The sequence below is a fragment of the Magnolia sinica genome, chromosome 6 (genome assembly GCF_029962835.1).
Source record: "Magnolia sinica isolate HGM2019 chromosome 6, MsV1, whole genome shotgun sequence".
Classification (NCBI taxonomy): Eukaryota; Viridiplantae; Streptophyta; class Magnoliopsida; order Magnoliales; family Magnoliaceae; genus Magnolia; species Magnolia sinica.
The window spans coordinates 22,424,110-22,446,772 of NC_080578.1; the positions used below are offsets into that span (position 1 = coordinate 22,424,110).

Consider the following 22,663-nt stretch of genomic DNA (forward strand, 5'->3'; position numbering starts at 1 on the left):
GCCCATATCTTTAAGAAGGGGCAATTTAAAAGAACTCGTTGGCTAGAACATACTACTATGGTCCTATCTACGAGGTGGCTGTGGTTGAAGTAGTGGCCAAGAAGTCATTTGTGTGTTCGTCGTTGGTTAGAACGGAAGCAGTTGCACTGACCGCACAGAAAACTAATAAGGTATATAGATTCGACATTACTCGAGCTAATGAAATCTTTGATATGATGTTGGTTTAAAAATTAATTAAAATTTCCATTAACCATAAAATAACCAAGATCGAATAGCTAAAAAAGACCGAGTATTATAAGTAGCATGGAACCCGTTCCCACTCTACTAATAATTACGTGATTTTCAGGAATATCATATAGGACAACATAGACCGAGGATTGTTGAAATTCCTTGAGAAAGAAAAGGAAGTTGATCGATATTTATCCATTTCCACCTAATCTAAAGATCAACATGGCCACAGTCAATCTTCAAAAGCTAGTTTGACCACGACAGAAGGTTAACTTTGGGCATCATGACCACTAGGTTCTGGCACGATATCTCAGCAAGAGATACTATACGCCTTAGCAAGCGGCCACAAGTGCAAAAGCGTGGTTGATAGTAACACCACACATCAACCGTGAACCACACGATCTGGCTGACCAAGCTTATACAATAATATGACTAAATTTTCGTTGTGAAACACATTGATAAATGATATTATCTTTAGTTTAATGCTCAGGTTCTTAAGCAAAAGGAGCCATCCTCGAGTTGTGAGAACCAAGGTGTTATAAGTTGGTATCAAATCAAGTTTCAAAAAAATCAGACCTTGGGAATGGGATGGATGCAAACATAAAGTAATGAATGTTTAGGATATTAGAAACTTGAATTTTAAGAAATTTCCCTTAGAAGTAGGGAAATTTGGAAAACATAGTGATGCCAAATCTTTGACTTCCTTGAAATTTTAGGTTAGTCACTTAAACTTGTAACCTTGCCTTATGATTGGCTAAATTAGAACAGTCTCAATGAATTGATCATTATTAGAGGAAGATGAAAATTCACTTTCCAGAACATTTTTCCTAGTCCAAAGAATCTATGGCTCTCCCGGATTTCGACAATTAGAGAAATACAATTCGGTTGATGGACTGCTTTGTTCAACCAACACAATCTTCAACCCTTTGAAAAAGTTTTATATAAATTGAAAATGAGTAAAGCTTTCGTGTGATGGTCTCCTAATGGCTCAATAAGGAGAGAAAATATATTAGTAACAAAGATTCCTCTTTCTACAAGAGACCATGCCTCCTAAATCACGAGGCCAACGGGCACGAGCTTCATACATGCTGCCACAACCATCAGAAGAGGTTAATCGGGAAGAAAGCCTTGTTTATACCCCAGCACCTCTAGTTGGACTTATTGATCCGGATACTAAGAAGAAGGGACCATTCCGCCACCACAGCCTACTAGCCCAGCTAGAGCTACACCCTTTAAAGCCTAAACCGGTGCTATGGCCATTAACATGTTTAGACAAGTGGCTGCCTTGATGCGGCAACAACAAGCTTTTATGCAACAATAGTAGATGACTTTTACCGTTACACTCGAGGCATTGCACCAGGCTTCTCCGATGCCAACCTCATGGTCGAAAGTTGGACGAGAAACTGATATATTTGAGAAATTTCAAAAAATGCGACCCCATCCTTCACAGGATCAACCGACCCCATCCAAGCCAAGAATTAGATGAAACGTATTATCAAGCTGATGGAGCCACTGGGATGCTCAGATACTCAAATGGTGATGCTTGCTACATTCGTATTGGAAGGAGAGGTAGATGAATGGTGGGACTCGATTCGAATGTAAATGCCAACCGGCTATCAATGGACATGGGCTGGTTTTCAAATGAAATTCAACGATAAATGTTTTGAAATGTTTTCCCGAGTCATTTTAAGATGAGAAGATCTCCCAATTATTTAAGTTGGAACAAGGAAATATGTTTGTCTCGTAATATGAAGCACATTTCACTGAGCTCTCTCGATACGTTCCCACATTTGTGGGAGATGAGAAAGTCAAACTGAGGAAGTTCAAAAATGGATTGCAACCTGAATCCAGTCAAAATTATGTTGCTTTTACTTTAGATGATATGCTCCAGTGGTGGACAAAGCACTACGAGTTGAAAAGGATTGTGAACAGTTGGCTAGAGGATGAACTCCTTTTAGGGACACTCACAGTAGAGTGAGACCAGCACCTCCTACCTCTCAGGTGCTCGAGAAGTGAGCGAAAATCACTCCTAAAGCAACTCCCACTTATCCGGCCAAACACTGCGATTGTTGCGGGAAACCCGGTCATGTAGCCAAATTTTACTATAAAAGGTTGCAAGTTGAAGAAAACAGGCCACCATCCCAGGCAAACTGACCACATCCGAGTCAAATAATATTCAGACCTCCACCAGTCGGTCAACCTCAATTTTAGAAATTAGCCCATCTCAGCTCAGAACAGAAACCCCTCTAATCGTATGTTTACTATATCTACGGCGGATCATGAAGAAAATGTGCCCATATTTGTTTAAGGTATGACTTATATTAATAATGTTCCGATATTCGTCTTATTTGATATTGGTTCTACTACATCCTTTATTGATTTTTTCATAGTAAAGAAGCTAGATTTGAAATTAAGTCATATAAAAAGTCCTCTTCTTATAGCCTCTCCCATGAGGAGATTTGTGGAAACGAATAAAATATGTCATGCATGTCTTATGTCGTGGGCGGGTCACAAAACACGTATATAGACTTAGTGGTGATAAAAATTAAACAGTACGATGTTATCGTTGAAATGGATTGGCTTTTCCGAACACGTGGTCCTAGATTGTTGTGCCCAGACAATTACTATAACATTACACGGGCAGGCTCCATTCACGTTGCAGGGGAGATTCCAATATGAAGCATATGAAAGTTTATTGGCATTAGAAGAAATGAAATCAGTAGAAGTTACAGTAGATCAAATATCAGTTGCTCAAGAATTTTCATAAGTATTTCAAGATATACTAGGTTTACCTCCTAAGAGGGAGGTGGATTTCATAAGTACCACCCCAATATCTCTGTCACAATATAGGATGCTACCATGTGAGATGAAAGAGCGTAAAAGAAATATGGATCTCTGCGTCTCTGCATTGATTATAGAAGATTACATCAAGTTATGGTGAAAAACAAGTATCCTTTATCTTGCATCGACGACCATTTTTATCAGCTTAAGGGTACTAAATATTTCTCAAAAATAGAACTGAGGTATGGATATCATCAATTGAAGGTAAGAGAAAAGGACATCCCTAAAATAACCTTCGGGACAAGGTACAGACATTATGAATTCCTAGTGATGCCATTCAGACTTGCAAACGCATGCACCCGCTGTATTTATGAACTTGATTAATTGAATCTTTATGCCATACTTAGATCGATTCGTCATTGTTTTCATCAATGATATCCTGATTTACTCAAGAAGTCAGGAGGAATATGAGGCATACCTAAAGATCGTCCTAGGGACACTCAAGGAAAGGCAATTGTATGCTAAATTATCTAAATGCGATTTTTGAAAAGAAGTAAAATTTTTGGGTCACGTTGTGAAGAAGGAATGAATTACAATAGATCCAGCCATGGTGAAAGTAGTGGTAAAATGGGAGCATTCCACTACAATCACTAAAGTTAGAAGCTTTTTAGGGATGGCCAACTATTACATGTGATTTATTACAGAATTCTCTCGTATAGCTCGACCACCAACTCAATTGACAAAGAAGAATGCACAGTTTGGCTAGAACAATTATGTTGAAATAGCCTTCCAGGAGCTTAAAAGGAGACTTACGTCGGCCTCGATACTCACTCTCCTCGAAGGAGCTAAATATGTAGTTTATAATGATGCATCAAAAACCGGATTGGGATGTGTACTAATACAGAATGAGAAAGTAATCACTTATGCGTCTAGACAATTGAAGAAGCACAAAGAGAATTATCCAACGCATAATTTAAAACTATTTGCCCTAAAAATATGGAGATATTATTTATACGACGAAGAATTCGAACTGTTTTGCAATTACAAGAATTTAAAATATATCTTTACTCAAGAAGACCTAAATATGCGTCAGCATCAGTGGATGGAAACTCTTAAAGATTTCAATTTTGAAGTATCATATCATCTTGGTAAAGCAAATCTTGTAGCAGATGCTTTGAGTCGGAAGAAAAAACATGAAATTGTGGCTGCCCTCAAGCTGAAAGAATGGAAAATGTTGGATTTCATCCAAGACTTTGATGTCTAGTTGTCATTTGGCGAACCATTCGTGTTTGTGGCCCATCTTATTATCAAACCCACATTGATATGACGAATTATTGAAGCTCAAGATCAGGACGAACTACTTAAGAAAATAAGGAGGAGATGTGAGAATGAGGAAATTCAGGATTCACATATTAGCTCAAATAATGGTTTAAGGTATCGAGGCTGTATATGTGTACCAAGTGTATCTGAGTTAAGACAAGCAATTATGGACGAAGCGCACAAATCTCGACTCACTATCCATCCTGGAAGTACCATGATGTACCGTGATGTTAATGATAATATTGGTGGGAAAATATGAAACGTGATATTATCGATTATGTCGCTAAATGTCTCACGTCCCAACAAGTAAAAACAGAACATCGTCGGTTGTCGGACCTCTTGCAGTCGTTGCCTCTCACCAAATGGAAGTGAGAATGTATCACCATGGACTTCATTTTGGGACTTCCAAAAACATGAAAAAATCATGATTCCATTTGGGTGATAGTTGATAGGTTGAAAAAGAAAGCTCGATTTCTACCAATATGAATAAGCAATTCAGCTGACGATCTGGCAAAACTATATATTTAGGAAGTTGTCCGGTCATCATATGGTATACCTCATGAAATTGTGTTTGATAGGGACTCTCGATTTACTTCCACGTTTTGGAAAAGTTTACAGGAAGAGCTAGGCATTGACCTGAAGTATAGTATTGCATTCCACTCTGAGATAGATGGATGGATAGAAAGGGTTAATCGGATAGAAAGGGTTAATCAGATATTAGAGGACATGTTGAGGGCCCGCATACTTGACTTTAAAGGAAGTTGGGATGAATATCTTCATCTTGTAAAATTTGCCTATAACAACAACTTCCAAACTAGTATAGGCATGACTCTATTTTAGGCTCTTTATGGTCGTCCATGTCGAGCACCGCAATGCTGGGCTGAAGTCGGTGAGAAAAGTTTATTGGGACCAGAAATAGTTCAGGAAATTACTGAGAAAATAGATATGATTCGGAAATATCTTCGTATGGCTCAAAGTAGGCAAAAGAGCTATGCAGATAACCATCTTTGGGAGTTAGAATTTGCAGTTGGAGATCATGTGTTTTTGAAGATATCTCCTATGAAAGGCATAATGTGATTTGGGGAGAAAGGAAAACTCTCACCCCGATATATAGGACCCTTCGAGATCATGGATTGAGTTGGGGCTGTGGCGTACTGTCTAGCATTACCACCAAAACTTGCCAACATTCATAATGTCTTTCATATATACACGTTGAAGAAATATGAACCTGATGCTTTGCATATCATCAGAACAAATTTAGTTAAAAGACAATGCTACCTACATTGAAGCACCAGTTTGCATATTGGATCATAAGGAACAAATCTCACGTACAAAGACAATCTTGCTAGTTATTTCTTTGGTCAAGCAGCATGGGAACGTAAAGCTCTTTTTTTTTTTTTTACACATGCACACACACCACCACACACTCACGCCGTAGTGGAATTTCACCACCTATGGGTACTCGAACCCTCAACCAGGTGTTGAAACTCCTGAGAGTCTACCACCGAAGTACGAGTAAGGACCCATGGGAACGTAAAGCTGAAATGGAAGAAAAGTATCCTCATCTATTCAAACACTCTACTTAGGTAATTTTGAGGATGAAAATTTTCTTTTAGGAGGGTAAACCGTGACACCATGATTTTTCAATATTTAGATATCATACATTTTTTTCTTTTCTTTTCTTTTTTTTTTTGAATAATTATACACGTGCATGTGCATATATGTAGTTTAGGGCATGTTGAACCTTGAGAATCTCTCATGAAATTCACCCATAGGTCACTAATGACAATAATATATGTACCTATAAAGGAATCCAGCCACACAGGATTGAAATCAAGACCTGAACCTGAAGGGTTCACCATTAAATTAAGTCCCCAACATCTGAGTCACAAGCATATCACCTTATCGAACCATCTTATCACCTACTTTACTATTTAGTGTCAGTAAACCCAACCTTAAGTATAATGGCACCTAGTAACGACTATCCTTGGTAAAGATCTGATAGTTAAAATAGTTGACATCATAAGCTAAGAACCTAGGATCCTTTTAATATGGGCCATCCGGGGCAGAAACCGCTTAACTTTAAACTGATGATCTAATGCAGCCGGCCACGTCGGATGGACGAAGCGGATCACCCAACATATCATTGTGAGCCCCATTTTTCACTACGTGTGTACACAGTACCTGCTTGGTCGTGTCACACCGAAACTTAGGCCGAGTCAATCTGAGTGTGGACCCGAGCTCCTTTTACCCACCGTCTTTTCTAAGCGCTCCCAAACTTTACTTTCCCAAACTAAATCATTCTGTACAAATATACTATTTGTAGACAAAAATACCCTTGACTTATGGCTACGGATTATAATAACCATAGCCATATGAAAACATGAAATTCAACGGATTTGGCTCGTTGAATTTATGCTTACTTTGTTGAATGTCATGTTTTCCATATAGCTACGGTTATAATCCGTAGCTATTTATTTCGCGGCGCCATTTAATTGCACGGGCATTTTCGTCTGCAGATAGTATGTCCGTACAGAATGGTTTATTTTGAGAAAATAAAGTTTGGGATTGTGTAGAAAAGACGGTGGGTAAAAGGTAGGATATACAGTGGTCAATTTCTCCCCGAAGAAGCAGCTGATCCTTTCTGCCTCGACAACGACCGATCGCACCGTTCGTGCGTTCCGTTGTGGCCCACCTCCAGAGCTTACCCAAATATCCAGACCGTCTATCTTGTTACCCTGATAGTTCTGACCGTAATCCTATCCTCCATCCTCGTCGACACACGTGTGCAGTGGCACAATTCGAACCCCAACGCCATCGAAGGGTGCGACTGTGTGCCGAGAACGGAAACTCCATTCTCCTTGCCATGCTGACAATCCGAGCCAGCGTGCCTTCCGCCATCTCAATCCTCTCCATTCCCGCAGATCTCCACCTTCCATTCATAGTTTTAGGGTTTCCCTCCGCTGCGAACAAAAGCAGAAAGGATCTTTCCACTCCCGTTCGTGGCTTGATCCTAACCGAACGCCGCCTTCTAAAAGCTCCCTATGATTCATCTGGGACGTCTAAATTAGGGCGTCATGAGACCTCTACAACAGAAGCCGAGATCTCGATTAAAATATCATAGCGACGTGAGTTATCTCGAGTGGGGATTGTATATCTTAATCCGCTTCCTTGAGAGAGGGAGCGGATTACCCGCCACTGGCGGCACGCGTTCGGTGCCTTCAGATTGTAAACCACAGACGACGTGGCATGTGTACGATGGTCCGCGTTAGGCATCCTGTAGGCACAGCCGTTGATTGGTTCTGAAACAAAATTTCACTTTGATTGAATTATCTTAATCATCTAATAAATGGGCATCTCCCCAATTAATGAGAACAGTTGATGATTATGTCTTTTAGTGTTTATTTATATGATACTAATTGAAGAGCTAGAATTTATTTAAATATGGTGATTATTGGACCATGGCCCATTCACGATTGTAAATGCGAAATTAACGGTTTAGATCACTTCTACGAATGCCACGTGTTTAGAATGGCAGGGAAGCACGGGAAATGCGGGACCTACAGAGGCACCGAATCCGCTCCATATCCCAAGACACTTGCTCTCCACGTAAGTTATTTGATACTCTGGCAGGGTGTGGCCCTTGATACACATACCCATAGAAACTGTGGACGTGGTATATATAACTCAAACTTACTTACTGAATCATGGACCATTGGATAAATTTTGGTTTTTAACCGTCCAATAAGCTCAATAAATGTTCCTCAAGATGATGTTCAGACCATGATTTGTGCCGTTTAATTTCAATTCCTTGCATGTCATATTCAATTTCTAAGTACATGAAGATCATCCATATGCAATTTCGAAGTTCTCCTTTTATTTTTTATTTGTATGAGGCCCATCTGAAAAGTAGGGTGGGCTAACTCATTTAGTGGACCATCTAGATTTTATGCCCGCATCACGTATCAGAAGTTCTCAAAAAGTCATGTGAGAACTGATTTTCAGGAGAGCGTTACTAGGTTCGGACGCGGATTGCGTCCTACCCCCGCCCGGACCCGCCCGGACGGTAATCGGTCCGGGCAGGGCTATGTGGGGCCCACCATGATATAATTATTTTATCCACACCATTAATCGTTTTTATATGATCATTTAAATGTATTATACAAAAAATGAAGCAGATAAACAGATCCAGTGGACCACATCAAAGGAAGCTGCAGTGATAATGACACCCACCATTGAAACATTTCTAAGGGCCACCGTGATGTTTTTTTTACCACCCAACCTATTAATAAGGTCATGCAGACTTGGATGAAGTGAAAACACAAATTTCATCATGATCCAACACTTCTCCAGCTTTTAATGGTGGAAGTTTAATCCACAATTTGTGGTCCACTTAAGCCTCTGTTTTTTATTGGGAAAAAATACAAAATTCTGTAGGTCATTTGGGTGCCCACAAAATGGATGGTCCATATTAACCATACCAGAAAAGGTCCCATCGTTGGTTTGGACCAGTCGTCTTGGAGCCCATCATTGATTTCCTCTCCCAAAAATGACCTTGAGTGGCTGATCCTGAGCATTCATGGTTATTAAAAATTAAGGGGTCAGCTTGATTATACATCAAAGATTCACCAAGTCAATGGAACATCAGTCACATGTAGCATACTTCAAGCTTGCCAAAAACATTTTAAAAAAAGGCCTAATTCCTTCAGATGATCCAAATCATTGGACAGATGGCTAGAAAAAACAAAGGGTGGGCCTTATTGATTATACCAGCAAAGGTCTGATAATTGATCTGTACCAATCATCATGCCAAGCCCACCTCTGATTGCCTACCACACCCCAAAATCGCATTGATTACCGTTTAATCAGTGGCTATGAAAATGGACGTTTCATATTGATCTTACTAGAAAAGGTTTGATCAGCGTTCTGGACTATCGTTATGTGGGGCCCACCATCAGTTGCTTAGCCCTCTTAAAAATCACTTTGACGGATGATTCTAACCATCTAACCTCGCTAGGAAAATTGACGCTCCATACAGTTTATACTGGAGAAGGGCCGGAAGCAATTTGGATGATACAACATGTGGATTCCCGTTCAGGTTGATCCGAGAAGGTCAAGAAAATGGACAGCCCTTACTAACAAATCACAATTCATTTTCTTCTCCTATAAATCATGGAACGTCCGAAGATAAGGCTGATTTTTTTATTTTTTTATTTATATCCTATCGAATATTCCTGTAGAATAAAAGATCATAAAATGTCAAGATAGGCCCACTTGGATCAAACGGACCACACAAGGAGAACACGACCCATCATCTGGGAAACTTGATAAAATACAATACACTTTGATACCATTCGTTTCTTCTTATCCTAAAAAACTGTACTGATTGGAGAATCTTAGCCATCTAAATTTCTAACCATCAAACAGAGTTTAAAGGAAAATGGTGATTAGTCCAACTTCAATGGGCAAAATCAGATGCCAAAGAGTCAATATGACATTTTCATCAACAATGGGTCTCACAATTTCTATGGCCTAGATTGACCTACATATGCATGAACAGTGGATGTTTATCCACCATTTAGCAACAGGTGGCAAAATGCGTTATCCTTTTAACCATCCATCAGGACGGCCATCAGTTTGCATCGTTCAATATCAACAGAGGAAACAAAGGGTCCTGCACATTCAGTACATGTATGCACCGAACCAAGTCCCCCAGTTTTATTGTTCCACACCATAGATATGGTAGATCCCAACATGCATAGGGGGAAATATGTCACCTGTGGGAAGATCCTGACCATTGGATATGTGCACTCTTCCCATTTTACATTTCTCGACATCTGATCACATACGACCGGAAATAGACTAGATACAGAGACATCTTTCAGTATGACTGAAATCCATACCATGCAAATAGGTACATCTCACCATTTCCATGCAAATAGTTAGGTCACACACCATGAGGATCACTCAGCACAAAAATCAGGCAGTTCCATTCATTAAGCAAGCCATGCCTTTGGAAGCAGTGGACAATCCATGGTCTGACTCACAAACAGGTGTGGCCTATTCTGTGAGCAGATCTGCAAGATTTTTGTGCAAGACCATTTTCATGACGGGACCTAGCATATGCATGGTAAGGATTTCCAACATGTGGCATGATGGTACCCTAGATGTTCCTTCTCTTAACGCCGAGTGGGAAAAGGGAAGAAGAAGTTGCCCTTTGATTACACGCATGGGCAGTCAATCCAAGTAGGAAAACAGCTCCATGCCATAGTTCAAAAACCCGACAACTCAAATCGTTCCGATATCCAGCTAAATGCACAGAATGCTAAATCCAAAATCCTATATAAACAGCTCTTCCAAAGTTCTTAAACTGCAAACAGATTCGATGCATCAAGATCTACTTACGCAGCTTTTGCTGTTTCCCGAACTAGAGAGAGCTTGGCCAAGAGGCCACACAGCTGAAGGAGTGAGCCAACTCCGTCGCAGATTCTCATGTGGGCAAATCCAGTTTCCTGTAAACCAGTGTGAAAAAGACATTCAAAGGAGCAGGTGGATCAGAGAGACCTTGCAAAGAAATACCAAATAAGCTTTGCTGAGGTGATGTGCACCAATGTGTTGGACATCTAAACCATGCATCACATGGTGCCCAACATGTAGATAAACTGGGCTAATCATTAGCCAATCAACTCATCATGTGCAACAAAAAGAAAAAAAGAATGGTTCCAAAAAAAAAAAAGGCGGAAGAAAAATCACCAAATATCCACATTCAGTGTACTTTGATGCAAACCGGATGAGCGGATGGGCCTGATGTTTGTGCCAGGGGTCATCTACCAAGTGGGGCAAACGTGATGCACAACTCAAATGTCACACAAATGCCATGAGTGTGAGCTTAGCAGAACTCCTATGGAATAAGGACAGTTTGGCCTTTACCTTCAAGAACTCCAATTTCAGATATTCGGCCATATCATAATTCTTTATGATACGGAAAAGCGTGGTGATTATGTCGGTAGGAGAATAACCCAAATCATAGAGCTGCTTCAGACCAGAACAGGCATCATCAAAATTCCCCTCGAGAACATTGCGGACCATATTCTTGACATGTAAAGGGTGAGGCTGGTCGCAGACCTGAAAAACCGCAAAAGCAAAAGATATTCAAAAGATGAGGACATTAGATGATGAGAAAGAAACTGCCACTTCCACTTTCTAACCTTGAAGACATTCTCTTGATTGACAAACCGGAACCCGCTATATGTAGCTTGCAAGTTATTCAAAGCCTGCCTCATATCCCCATCAGCAGTGAAGATTATGGCTTCAAGACCTTCTGGCACATATGCAACCTTCCATTGTGCCCACAGAAAAAGTCAGAAATCAAATCAGATCCTTGTTCAGATTAATTAACACTATAAGATATGCAGGCATTCACATCATATGGATCCTGGAAACGGAGCTTTGCTAAGACCACATGCATGCACAATAATGCTAATGCACAAGCCACCACATGTTCCAATGTCGCACATTGGTACAAGATCTAATCCATTAATTAGAGCCGTACCACTATTTAGACACTTCACCCAAGAATTAGGTCAGTCCAATCATTAGATGGGCCACGGTTTAGAAAATATATTTATGGCTAGGCTGAAGTATTTTTAACTGTCCAAATGTTTTTGACATTGTGGCCCACCTGCTTAATGGGCCAGATTTACTTTTGGGAGAGAATATAGACATGGTCAGGACCACCTTATGGATGGCTTGGATATTGCACCTATCAACCACACTAGCACATATAGTTCCGTATGCATTAGCATTACTGTTCACACGTGTGGACTTAACAGATCTCCCCAAAATTGTATTAAAATAAGCAATAAAAATTTTGCTGGTGAACCACACCCGTTCATGGTTTGCCCTGTAGCACGGCAACTAATCTCATGAGATGAGAAAGTACATTGAGATCCAAATGAGAAGTAGCTATTTGATAGGATTACCATGTTAGTATACACAAGCATATGTGGCAATCTAAACAAAAATCAATGAAAGGATAGTACCAGGAGGTATAAGAATAGTAACCTTTGCTTCTCCCCATGGTGCTATTGTCAGGAAGGCAGGAATCCTATGGGTATTGAGAATGTTTGCAATGAGGCTATCACGCAAGTGTGTGATTGTTCTGGATTGAGGTATCCCGAACTTTGTGCTTGAGAGGACAATGTTCATGGATGGACAGATGTGATGAATTGCATCATCATTTACCTTGCTTATTTATGTATTTTGGTTAATTAGTCGCAAAGGTTTCTTTGGGAACTCTAGGGGGTCGAGACAGGATACCTATTTTCTTCACCAATGCAAAAGAGACAAGAAGCTTTGTCTCCAAGTTAACCCATCCGGTGTGGATGGAATGTTTCAAGGTGGGCAGGATGGGTTTTAGGTTGCCCGTCATTAGTTTCCCACGCATCAAAATGAAGCAGCATGCTAGCAATCTTCCAAGAAGATTTGTCTTCTAAATGTGAAAAGGAAGAGAATTCTTTAGAAACACTACAAGACAATTAGCAAGAGTGGAGTTAAACCAAAATGTCTCACAACATCAACATTGAACTTATGTGATTTTCAAAGAACTAACTCCCGTTAGCATTCATAGTAGTAAAATGGAATAAAGAAAATATAATGTTTACCTTCTCAGCTTCGACCACTACCATAAGACGAGCAAGAATCTCTTGGTCGGACAATCTTGAAAAACGAACAAGTGCACATCTGCTCTGAATGGGCTCAATAATTTTTGAAGAAGTATTGCACGCGAGAGCAAATCGTGTTGAGTTTGAATATATCTCCATTGTCCTCCTCAAGGCTTGTTGTGCTCCAGATGTCATGCTGAATTAAATAATTCATCCAATATGGTGGGATCAACATGCCACCGCAATAAGTGGCTAAGCTTTCAAAAAGTACATAAACCAAATATGGAAAGCTATATTCAAAACAGCAAATGAGAATAGGACAACCATATTAGTGAGCATTTCTCAGTGGTGATGAGTCATCCATCATACTTGTGGCACATGTGTATGCCAATCCAGACTATTCAAATTATGGACCAACTATAGATGCAGAAAAACCTGATAAGGATTGAAAGATCCTAACAGCCCAATTGCTGTCCATCAAATGGACACCAAGGATAAATTGTGCAGGGTCCAAATTGACAAGCAAAATCGGATGTTAACATTGTCTGATTAGTGCGTTTTGGGCTATGGTTCATCCACAACAGGGACACATATTTGGAGGGTTTGGAGTACCAATTTACCATTCACATATGAAATGTGCAAAATGGATGATTCACCTCCATCTAGAAAATAGCAATGAACAAAGATCCCTATGAGAATGTAAACCAGGTAATCCTTATCGTTTGTGAAAGCAACTAGAGTGACCAAAGATCACTTAGATGCTATTCGAATACCTTCACCATGAACAGTTATTGTCGAGAATTACCTGTCGGCTTCATCCAAAATTATTACTTTGTGCCGCCCTGGTGGGAGTGTTACCTTTTTCTGAGCAAACATCTTAATCTTGTTCCTCACAACGTCAATTCCCCTAAACAAGACATGGAGAAAACAACAGGTTCTCTGAAGAAAACAGCACCTCGAAATGAACAAAATAAAGATCAAATCCATCAATAGAAACAGCTCATTGCACCTGTCATCTGATGCATTTAACTCCAAAACAGCCTCCTTGCAGTATGACCCCAAGAGCTCATGCGCAAGGGCAAGTATACTTGTAGTTTTCCCAGTTCCCGGAGGGCCCTGAAAATTGCAAGATGTGGTGAGACAGCTGAAAAACAGCATGATTCCAGGTTTGAAACAGCAAATACAGTTACCTTTTTAAATCATATGGTCACCCAAGTGTCAAATCTTTTAGAAAACACCAAAATAGACTTCAAACATTTAAAAGATGCCAGAATCTTTGTTAAATGAAAGGTGGGAAGAGTTTTAAACATTCCCTGTTTAAGTTACTTCTCCGGTTATTCTTTATGGTGATAGAGAAAGGGCCATTCTTACTCAAAAGAGGACACATCACAACAGTCCAGTTATGTGGATTGGAAAACTCGAGACATGACTCGCTGCTGCAAAATTTTTAGCTGGGTGAGTCGGGATTTTTTGTACTTCATAAATAAGAACATACTTATCTATACATAGAGAGATGATCCAATGCTCTTAGAGCACTAGACCCGTAGACAATCCAATCGATTGCTCTCGATTGTCCATTAGGTCCAACACACATTGCATGGGCTACCTCACAATGATCACAACTATATGAAAATCTTAATCATCTCATCAATAGAGAATAATACGGATGATCAAGATTGTTAGACAAAAATAGGTTTAATAAACAATTTGATCCATCTATTGTCAGGATCCATAACAGTTTGCTAGTGATTCTAAAGAATCACTATTGTTAGGAAATCCTAACCATCCCATCCATGGCTGGGAAAATAGATGGCTATAACAAGATAATGCAGGGGCATTTTCACACTGGGCTCAAGTGGGGTGGCCTGTGGGATGTAGGGGCACACTTGGGGTGGGCAGCCTATGTGAGATAGGTGGCTCGTGTGAGGTGGGCGGCTCACGTGAGGTGGTACCCATATAATTTAAGGCCCACGAGGGAGGTTCGGCCGAGGTCCTAACCCATCCGATGTGGGGCTTGGGCTATGAAATAAAGGGATTGATTCACCATGGTCTAACAGTTCGAGCTTTTAGAGCACGTGGTTAATTGTCCAGCGTCACAAGGCCATATTAAAGATGGACAGTACAGATCAACCAATTGGACTATACAAGAATCCCGATGCAACTAGGATCACTGTACTTATAGTGCTCTACGAGCCTCAATCATTTCTTCTATACATGTGCCCAACGCAAACCAGATACACCACCATTAAAAAAAAAAAAAAAAAGGCTGACAAGAATCTAGCAATATTTCAAATTGCGGATTTTCAAAGGCCCATTTGGAGATGCTTGCCTCTTTTCGTTTATGAATGGTGGGAGAAGTATCAATATCATGTTCATCTCATCATAATAGCCTTGTATAACAGATATTTGCAGTCTGTTTTCTCATGATCTCTAGGAAAAGTTCATCTTTAGAAGAGGGGCATGGCGATCCTTAACGCTTGTATCATATGCCTCGATGTAGAAGAGTCTATGGATCATCTCTTTATTCATTGCTACTCTAGGATTGTTTGGTCAGGCATCTTTCAATTGGTAGGAGTCTCCTAGGTCATGCCAGCTTCGATTGACTTCCTCTTTTGGGCTTGGCATGGTGATCACTCTTTAGAAGTGGAGGCTGGCGATGTTGGCTTTGCTTTGGTCTCTTTGGTTAGAAAGGTACAACTGCGTCTTCTAAAATCTCTGTAGCGCTTTGTATGAGTGGGCTTCTTGAATTTTGGATTTGGGTTTGGGGCCTAGTTTTCTAGCCCCTTTGTATTTTGCAGGTCTTTTCTATTCCCCTATTGTATAGTCTCTCTCTCTCTCTCTCTCTCTCTCTCTCTCTCTCTCTCTGGTTTTTGTTTTTGTGGTTTTGTTTGCTTGTTGTTTTCTCCTAGCCTTTAAACCTTCAAAAAGTACATCATCTTTAATTTTTTTTTAAAAAAAGTTCAATGACTGGACATCAACCCTCTACCTTTAACTCGACTAGGGGCTAACTAGCATGTCATACAAGTTGAGGTCATAATTTACATTGATGAGCATATGGAAGAAATGATTAGACACACACACACACACACACACACACACACACATACACACACACACACACACACACAGAGAGAGAGAGAGAGAGAGAGAGAGAGAGAGTAATACATAAAAAAGTGGAAGATTTAGATAAATGTCGATAAAGGTGGGTTCATTTTTCCTTTCCTAGCAAAAGTGGAGATTGACCCCTAAAACCTTATTGATTTACTTTTATTTTGTTCTTCTCTTTCCTTCTGTCTAAGGAAGCCCCAAACCAATGGCGGAAAAAATCCCCTGACAAAACTTGGCGATGGTTTCTTATCATTGCCAAAGCTCTCATGTTGTCAATCATTGTCAAAAGTTGTGGAAGTTGCTCTTGTATTTTCAATTAAACTGCTCATTAAAAAAACACTACCACTATGAGTCAAGACTTGAACTTGAAAAATGCTCTTCTAGAAAGCTACAAAAGAGTTTAGACAAGCCTCTAAATCACTTTTTATTAAGTTGAACTGTGAGAATCTGTAAAGTCGCCGAGTCACAATTCAACAAGGTTAACTCAACTATGCTGGGCTTTTACAAAATAATAAAAATGGCAGGAATCAAACATCTTTTGACTATGAAGAGTCACTGAGCCACATAAGAACACAACAAAACTCAGTTGAGTGAGGTCAATTTGTACAGGACAAGTCTTCTAGCATGTTGACTTGTTTTGCTAAAAAGTGGGTGGACTTGGGTGAATCACAAGTCGACTCGGATAGTTTTCCAACCTTGATTTGTTCCTCTAGGGAGGATGCTCACTAAGGGACAAGAAGAAGGCCTCATTTGTGGGTTCAAAGTGGAGAGTATGCCTTCTCCCATCACTAATCTCCAATACGTAGACAATACCCTTCTTTTTTGCGCCACTTCTTTCAATATGGTGGACAAGCTAAAAACTATTATTCAATGCTTCAACGTGGTCTCCCGTTTAAAGGTAAATATCGCTAAAAGCAAGTTGTTTGAGGTGCGGATGGAACCAGAAGAAGTAGAGTTGATGGCCAACTCTTTTGGTTGTGCAGTGGGGGAGCTTCCTTCTTCTTTCCTAGGCCTCCCCCTTTGTGTCAGCAAACTAGCAAACCATCTCTAGGACAAGGTGGTGGAGCAATTTGAGAAGATTTTAGCTAAATGGAAGAGCCGATATCTTTCGGTTGGCAGGCGCATCACTCTTATCAAGGTGGCTTTATCGAACCTCTCCCTCTACTTCATGTCCATTTTCAAGTGCCTGACCTCAGTGCTCTCAAGGCCAGAGAAGCTTAGGCGTGATTTTCTATGGCAAGGGACGAGGGACAAGAAGAAATTTCACTTAATGAGGTGGAATGATATTTGTAAGACATATGAAGAGGGAGGTGTAGGCATCAAAGACCTAAAATCCATGAATGAGGTTTTGCTCGGCAAATGGTTTTGGAGATTCGAGGTGGAAGATGGGGTTTTTTGGAGGGAAGTTATGTGTGTGTGTGGGTGCTCGGTTGGAGGTTGGTGGACGAGAGACTCCTCTAGCTATAGAACATCGGCTTTGTGGAAAGGAGTTTCCTCCATGAAGCAAGCTTTTATGGAAGAAGTCAGATATTCATTGGGTGTTGATGAAAAAATCCAGTTCTGGGAAGACACTTAGATAATGTCCTCTTCCTTGAAAGTTGACTTCCTTAGGATCTATCGCTTGGCTTTGTATCCCTCCGCGATGGTGTCGCTTGCTTCCCATACATTGGGGAGGTTGTTGTGGGGAACCTCCTTGTAGGAGATTTCTCCACGATGAAGAGGTGGTTGATTTTGGAGCGCATCCACCTTTATTCCCCAGCTAGCTTGGACCAAGATAGAATGATATGGAGAGCAGACAAATTAGGTGCCTCCTCGGTTCGCTGCTTTTATTCCCTCATTTGTATCAACGGTAAGCAAGAAGAGGTGGGGAACACAAAATTTCTTTGGCACTACGATGCTCCTCCTAACTCCTAAGATAGCCTCATTTGGGTGCCTGGTTGGTAGGAAAAAAGTCCTCACTATAGACAACCTTCGAAAAAGACCTATGATTCTCTCAAATATTTGCCTCCTATGCATGAGTGATGAGGAGACGGTAGAGCATCTCTTTCTTCATTGCCCCTATGTGGGGAAGATTTAGGCAGACATTTTGGGCCGCTTCAAAGTCTCTTAGTCCTTCCCATCATTGGTGAGAGAGCTTCTAAATGCTTGGCATGGTGTAAGTACTGGGAAGGTGAGAAAATCACAATGGAGAATGGCTCTACTTGCAGTTTGATGGGCGGTTTGGGAGGAATGAAATGTGAGGTGTTTTAGAAATGAAAGGAAGTCTATGGAGGGAACTTCCTGAAGGGCAAGATTGCTAGTGATTGAATGGGCTTCTTGTGTATCAGAGCTCCAGGGATGTAATCTACTTTTTCTTGGGATGTAATTGGATCACCCCTCTGCACCCCTCTGTTTTCTGTTTTTGCTGCTGTCTATTTTGCTTCACTTTTTAATAAAATTTTCATTATCTCTTTAAAAAAAAGAAAAAGAAAAGAGAAGTCTGCCTCCCAGATTGGATGGACCACTCCACAAAACTTGCAGGCATTGGATAACCCTGTCCATCAGTCAGGATCATTGCCAATGTTTTCTCCTTCCATTCGTAGGTTACCCATCACACACTTAAGATTTAGCCAGTGAATTGTACTACCATGGCCAGTCCTGGTGGGGCCTGCTAAGTGAATGGCTCAGATCATTAGTAAACAGTAATCTGGGATCGAACCTCAGACCTCAATGTTGAAACACACCCTATCTTCCACTGAGTAATGGACACGAACCTATGAATTGTTCAGATCATGATGGTTATACCAGCCCAAAATTTCGTGCAACACAGAAAGCAGTTGAACCTGTTGTGGTATTTCTCACATTAGATTTCCCGGGCGGTTTGGGAAGCTAAGAATTGTTAGAAATGAAATCAGCTTCCATGGATATGATGTTTTCCGCTGTTTGTATTGCAAAAAGCTATGGAAATCCATTGTCATTATTACTCTTTTCCTCCAAAAAAAAAAGAGAGAAAGAAAGAAAGAAAAGAGTGAATTGATTTCTCCCAAGAAACCTACCCAGTAGGTATTTCCTCTCTTTTCCATGGAAAACGCAGTTGCAAGACAAACAGTAGACTATGGATTCTTTTCCCCAGTTTTCCATGAAATGCCTGAAATTTCGATGGGTATTTTGAACAATTTTGGAATTAAACAGTGTCGTACCAAAATACACAGGAACATAAAAAAAAGAAAATCCCAACTGTTCATTGCATCTGGAGATCTTTGATTTGGAATATGACAAGAAAATCAGCTAGAAAAGGGAAGGGGCACGGATGGGAGAAATCTTACGGCTAGGATGAGGTTGGGCATGTTTCCATCCCTTGCAATGACTTGAAGTCTAGAGACGGCGTCCACGTTCCCCACAACGTCGGCTACTTTGGCGGGTCTGTATTTCTCCACCCACGGGATTTCGTAGCCGCTCGATGATGATGACTGTGGTGGGCCCGAAGAAGCCATGATTGGACGAAGCGGATGGCTTCTGATACGAAATCCCTGAAAACCCCCAAATCCAGAAAATAGAGGGAAACAACGGAGGGTTTTGGGCCTGAGCTTTTCTCCGTTTCTGTAATTTTGAAGTACGGTTTGGTAGTCCGCCCTACCGCGGCTTCGAATGGCGGGGAAAAAAAGGGCCGGACCTGATTTCCTGGAAAGCCTTTCGCAGCGAAGTTCCCGCGCTTGGATGCAACGTGGGCCGAAAATGATTTTTCATAAAAATCCAACCGTCCATCCGTTTTGTGATCTCATTTCAGGATATGGCATGAAAAATGAGATGGATCCAAAGCTAAGGTAGGCCACAATAGAGGAAACAGAGTAGATTCCATGAGTAGCGTTGAGACATATTTATAGAAGTTTTGTAGAAGGCTCGGTCTTTTATTTTTTGGATTCATCCTAATAGAAATGAACGTATAAATAGTTTGGATGCTAATCCAAACAGGCCTTAATATTGAGCTTAGGAACATTTCAACTCTTAAGTATTTCTTTACCCAACTTCCCCTCTCCCATGACTCACTTGAGTTTTTGGATTTGATTATTTTTTCATTCCTACCAAAGGCTTTAACAGGAAATCCATGCCAGGTCAGATGTGCCAAGTGCGACACATGTCAGATATAGGCCGTTCACCTCATGGAATAAACGTGAAATGGGAGCAAATTAGGTGCAACCCCCCTCACCCAAGGCAGTGTAGTTCTTACCATGGGGGCCACCCTAATGTACGGGCTCTACATTCATGCTTTCCATCAAGATATTTTAGAATTTGATCAAAAAAATAAAGTAAATCTAATTCTCAAGTAAAGTATGTTGTAGGAAACAGTGGTGATTGGACATCCTACTGATAAAAGATATGTAAGTACTACTGCAATGTTTATTTATCATTCAACCTGTTGGCAAGGTCACATAAACATGTGAAGATAAAAAGAAAATATCATCTTAATCTAAAACTTTTGTGCTCAGTTGATAGTTAATTACTACTTTTCTCATAGTATGATCGCCCTAAAACTAAATTTTTTGAGCTAATGCAGTCAAATAAAATAAAAGAAAGACGTCATAGATATGGAATACATACATCAAGATAGGCCCACTGTCAAGGGCTGCACCGTCTGGGGTGAGGCCGGGGCCTTACCTTATCTGTCCCTACGTGAAAGTCCCCCGGCCCAAGCCAGCGGGTCTCACACGACATTAACCACACCCGCATTTTGAATGTAGGCTGCTGTTGATCTAACAATTACTTTATCAGCACAGATGTGGCGCACCGTATCAGCGGATATTCAAGATCGGCCCCATCTATTGATGGCCCCGGACGTAGAAAACGTACGAGCCGTAGCCCTGATTCACTTCTTATCTTTGACTGCACATGTTTCTCGTGGGACGAATGCAGAGCGAGGGAACTTTTCGAGTAATCTCCTTGTGCACGTGTCACACATATGCCATATCCGAGTCCGTCACCAGGCAGCTAGATTCTCCGGGAAGATGCCCGATCTGAAAATTCAAGATGAACTGATCACATATGATGAAGGGCTTGGATCTTGCACGCCTGGAGGGGCTAGTACCAATGCCCACCTGATGAAGGGCTTGGATCCTGCAGGTGGTGATTCCACGTTGAAGACGTGAGTGCTAAATTAGAGTGATGCAATGCCTCGACCATATGGACTCTAAGGTGTGGTACACTTGAGTTTTGGACATGCAAATAAGGTTCACACCCTAAATTAATATGAAAAATAGACGGCCATGGTGATAATATACATACATCATGTGGGCCCACGGATCATTTTCAGTACAGATAATGGAGGGGTTCACTAACGAATCCAAGGGTCACTAACCCACGCGAGGGGGCAAGTGCATGCAACGAACCAGCCCTGCCTCAGATGGCCAAGGCTCAAAATCTCTGCCAATCGGATGGTCCTTGTTATGTTTTTCACCACGGGACATTGGCCTTTGGCAGGAAATCTCTGCGCTGGGATGCAAAGTGGGTCCACTGTGATGTTGATTAAAAATTCAGCCTGCCCATCCATTTTTAAAGCTCGTTTTAAAAAACTTGAGCAAAAATGAAGAGGATCCAAAAACTCAAGTGAGCTATGAGAGATGAAATAGTGGCAAAATGAATGCCTACCATTAAAACCTATTTAAGCTCCACCTTAATGTTTATATGTTATCTAAATTGTTTATAAAGTCATTTTCACTTTGATGAATTGAAAACGTAGAAAACTTAGGATGATATGAAACTTTTGTAGTTATGGAAATGTTTCAACGGTGTTCACTAAATCATCATTATTTCCTCTCATGTGCCCCCATTCGAATTTTGGATCCCCCTTCCTTTTGGTCACATATCCTAAAATTAAGTCAAAAGATGAAAGGACGGGTTGGATTTCTTAAAAAAGAGCAATGATAGGATGATCATGACCACCTAATTCATGTGATCTTTGAGCAGTACGAAATCACTCCAGGTCCACCTGATTGACGGTCTCAACTCATGCATAACCTTGCTATTGATTTTCAACTACATCGCTTGTGACCCATCTGATGATCAGATCAGTTAATCAAATAATGCGGTGGATGATCTGTCCAATCTTTTAAACACGTGTCGGCCTCATGCGATAGGCGTATGTCAGAGAAGTGCGCGTGCCGTGGCGCCCACCTCAGCTGCTCCCATCACGAAGAAGAAAGAATACAGCAGAAACGGCCGAACCGAAACACGTGGGATCGCGCTCTGAATTGGGACCGTCCATCAGTTGGACCGTACACAGATGCCATACGTCTCAAAGCTACACCGCTTGGATTATCCTCTCTGCTGCTTTTCTCTAAAATTTCTTCTCCGGGGTGTCCACCACTGCCAATTTTCCCTTCGTGCCACCAGTTTAAAGATCATGATATCTGATGGCTACGATCAATGACTCAGCTTGGTTCTTGATAACCGTCCATCCACGGTAGGTTCCACTGGATGGACGGTACAAACAAAAATATGACACGTGTATACGGAAGGCGCTCTACGATAGTCCTGTCCAACCATACCTACTATATAATTTCCCTTAAAAAACAGAGAAAATCACAATA

At 40.9% G+C, this 22,663-nt stretch overlaps 1 protein-coding gene across 1 annotated transcript; it reads right to left on the minus strand.

The window, feature by feature from the left end:
• Positions 1-10,519: 10,519 nt before the first annotated feature.
• LOC131248531 (replication factor C subunit 2) lies at positions 10,520-19,756 on the minus strand. Its single transcript, XM_058248851.1, has 7 exons — positions 19,406-19,756; positions 14,002-14,108; positions 13,798-13,899; positions 12,993-13,188; positions 11,538-11,666; positions 11,260-11,454; positions 10,520-10,841 (listed from the first exon to the last, which is right to left on the minus strand). Exons 1-7 carry the CDS (start codon positions 19,571-19,573, stop codon positions 10,731-10,733), a joined length of 1,008 nt encoding a protein of 335 aa, XP_058104834.1. The 5' UTR covers positions 19,574-19,756; the 3' UTR covers positions 10,520-10,730.
• Positions 19,757-22,663: the final 2,907 nt, after the last annotated feature.

What these genes read in the sequence shown, in the direction of transcription:
- LOC131248531 (XM_058248851.1), bottom strand. Translation starts at nt 19,573, where the DNA reads ATGGCTTCTTCGGGCCCACCACAGTCATCATCATCGAGCGGCTACGAA. An exon ending in TTAAATGCATCAGATGACAG is followed by an intron (nt 13,900 to 14,001) that starts GTGCAATGAGCT and finishes TGTCTTGTTTAG; the next exon opens with GGGAATTGACGTTGTGAGGA. An exon ending in ATCAAGAGAATGTCTTCAAG is followed by an intron (nt 11,455 to 11,537) that starts GTTAGAAAGTGG and finishes GCGGTTTTTCAG; the next exon opens with GTCTGCGACCAGCCTCACCC.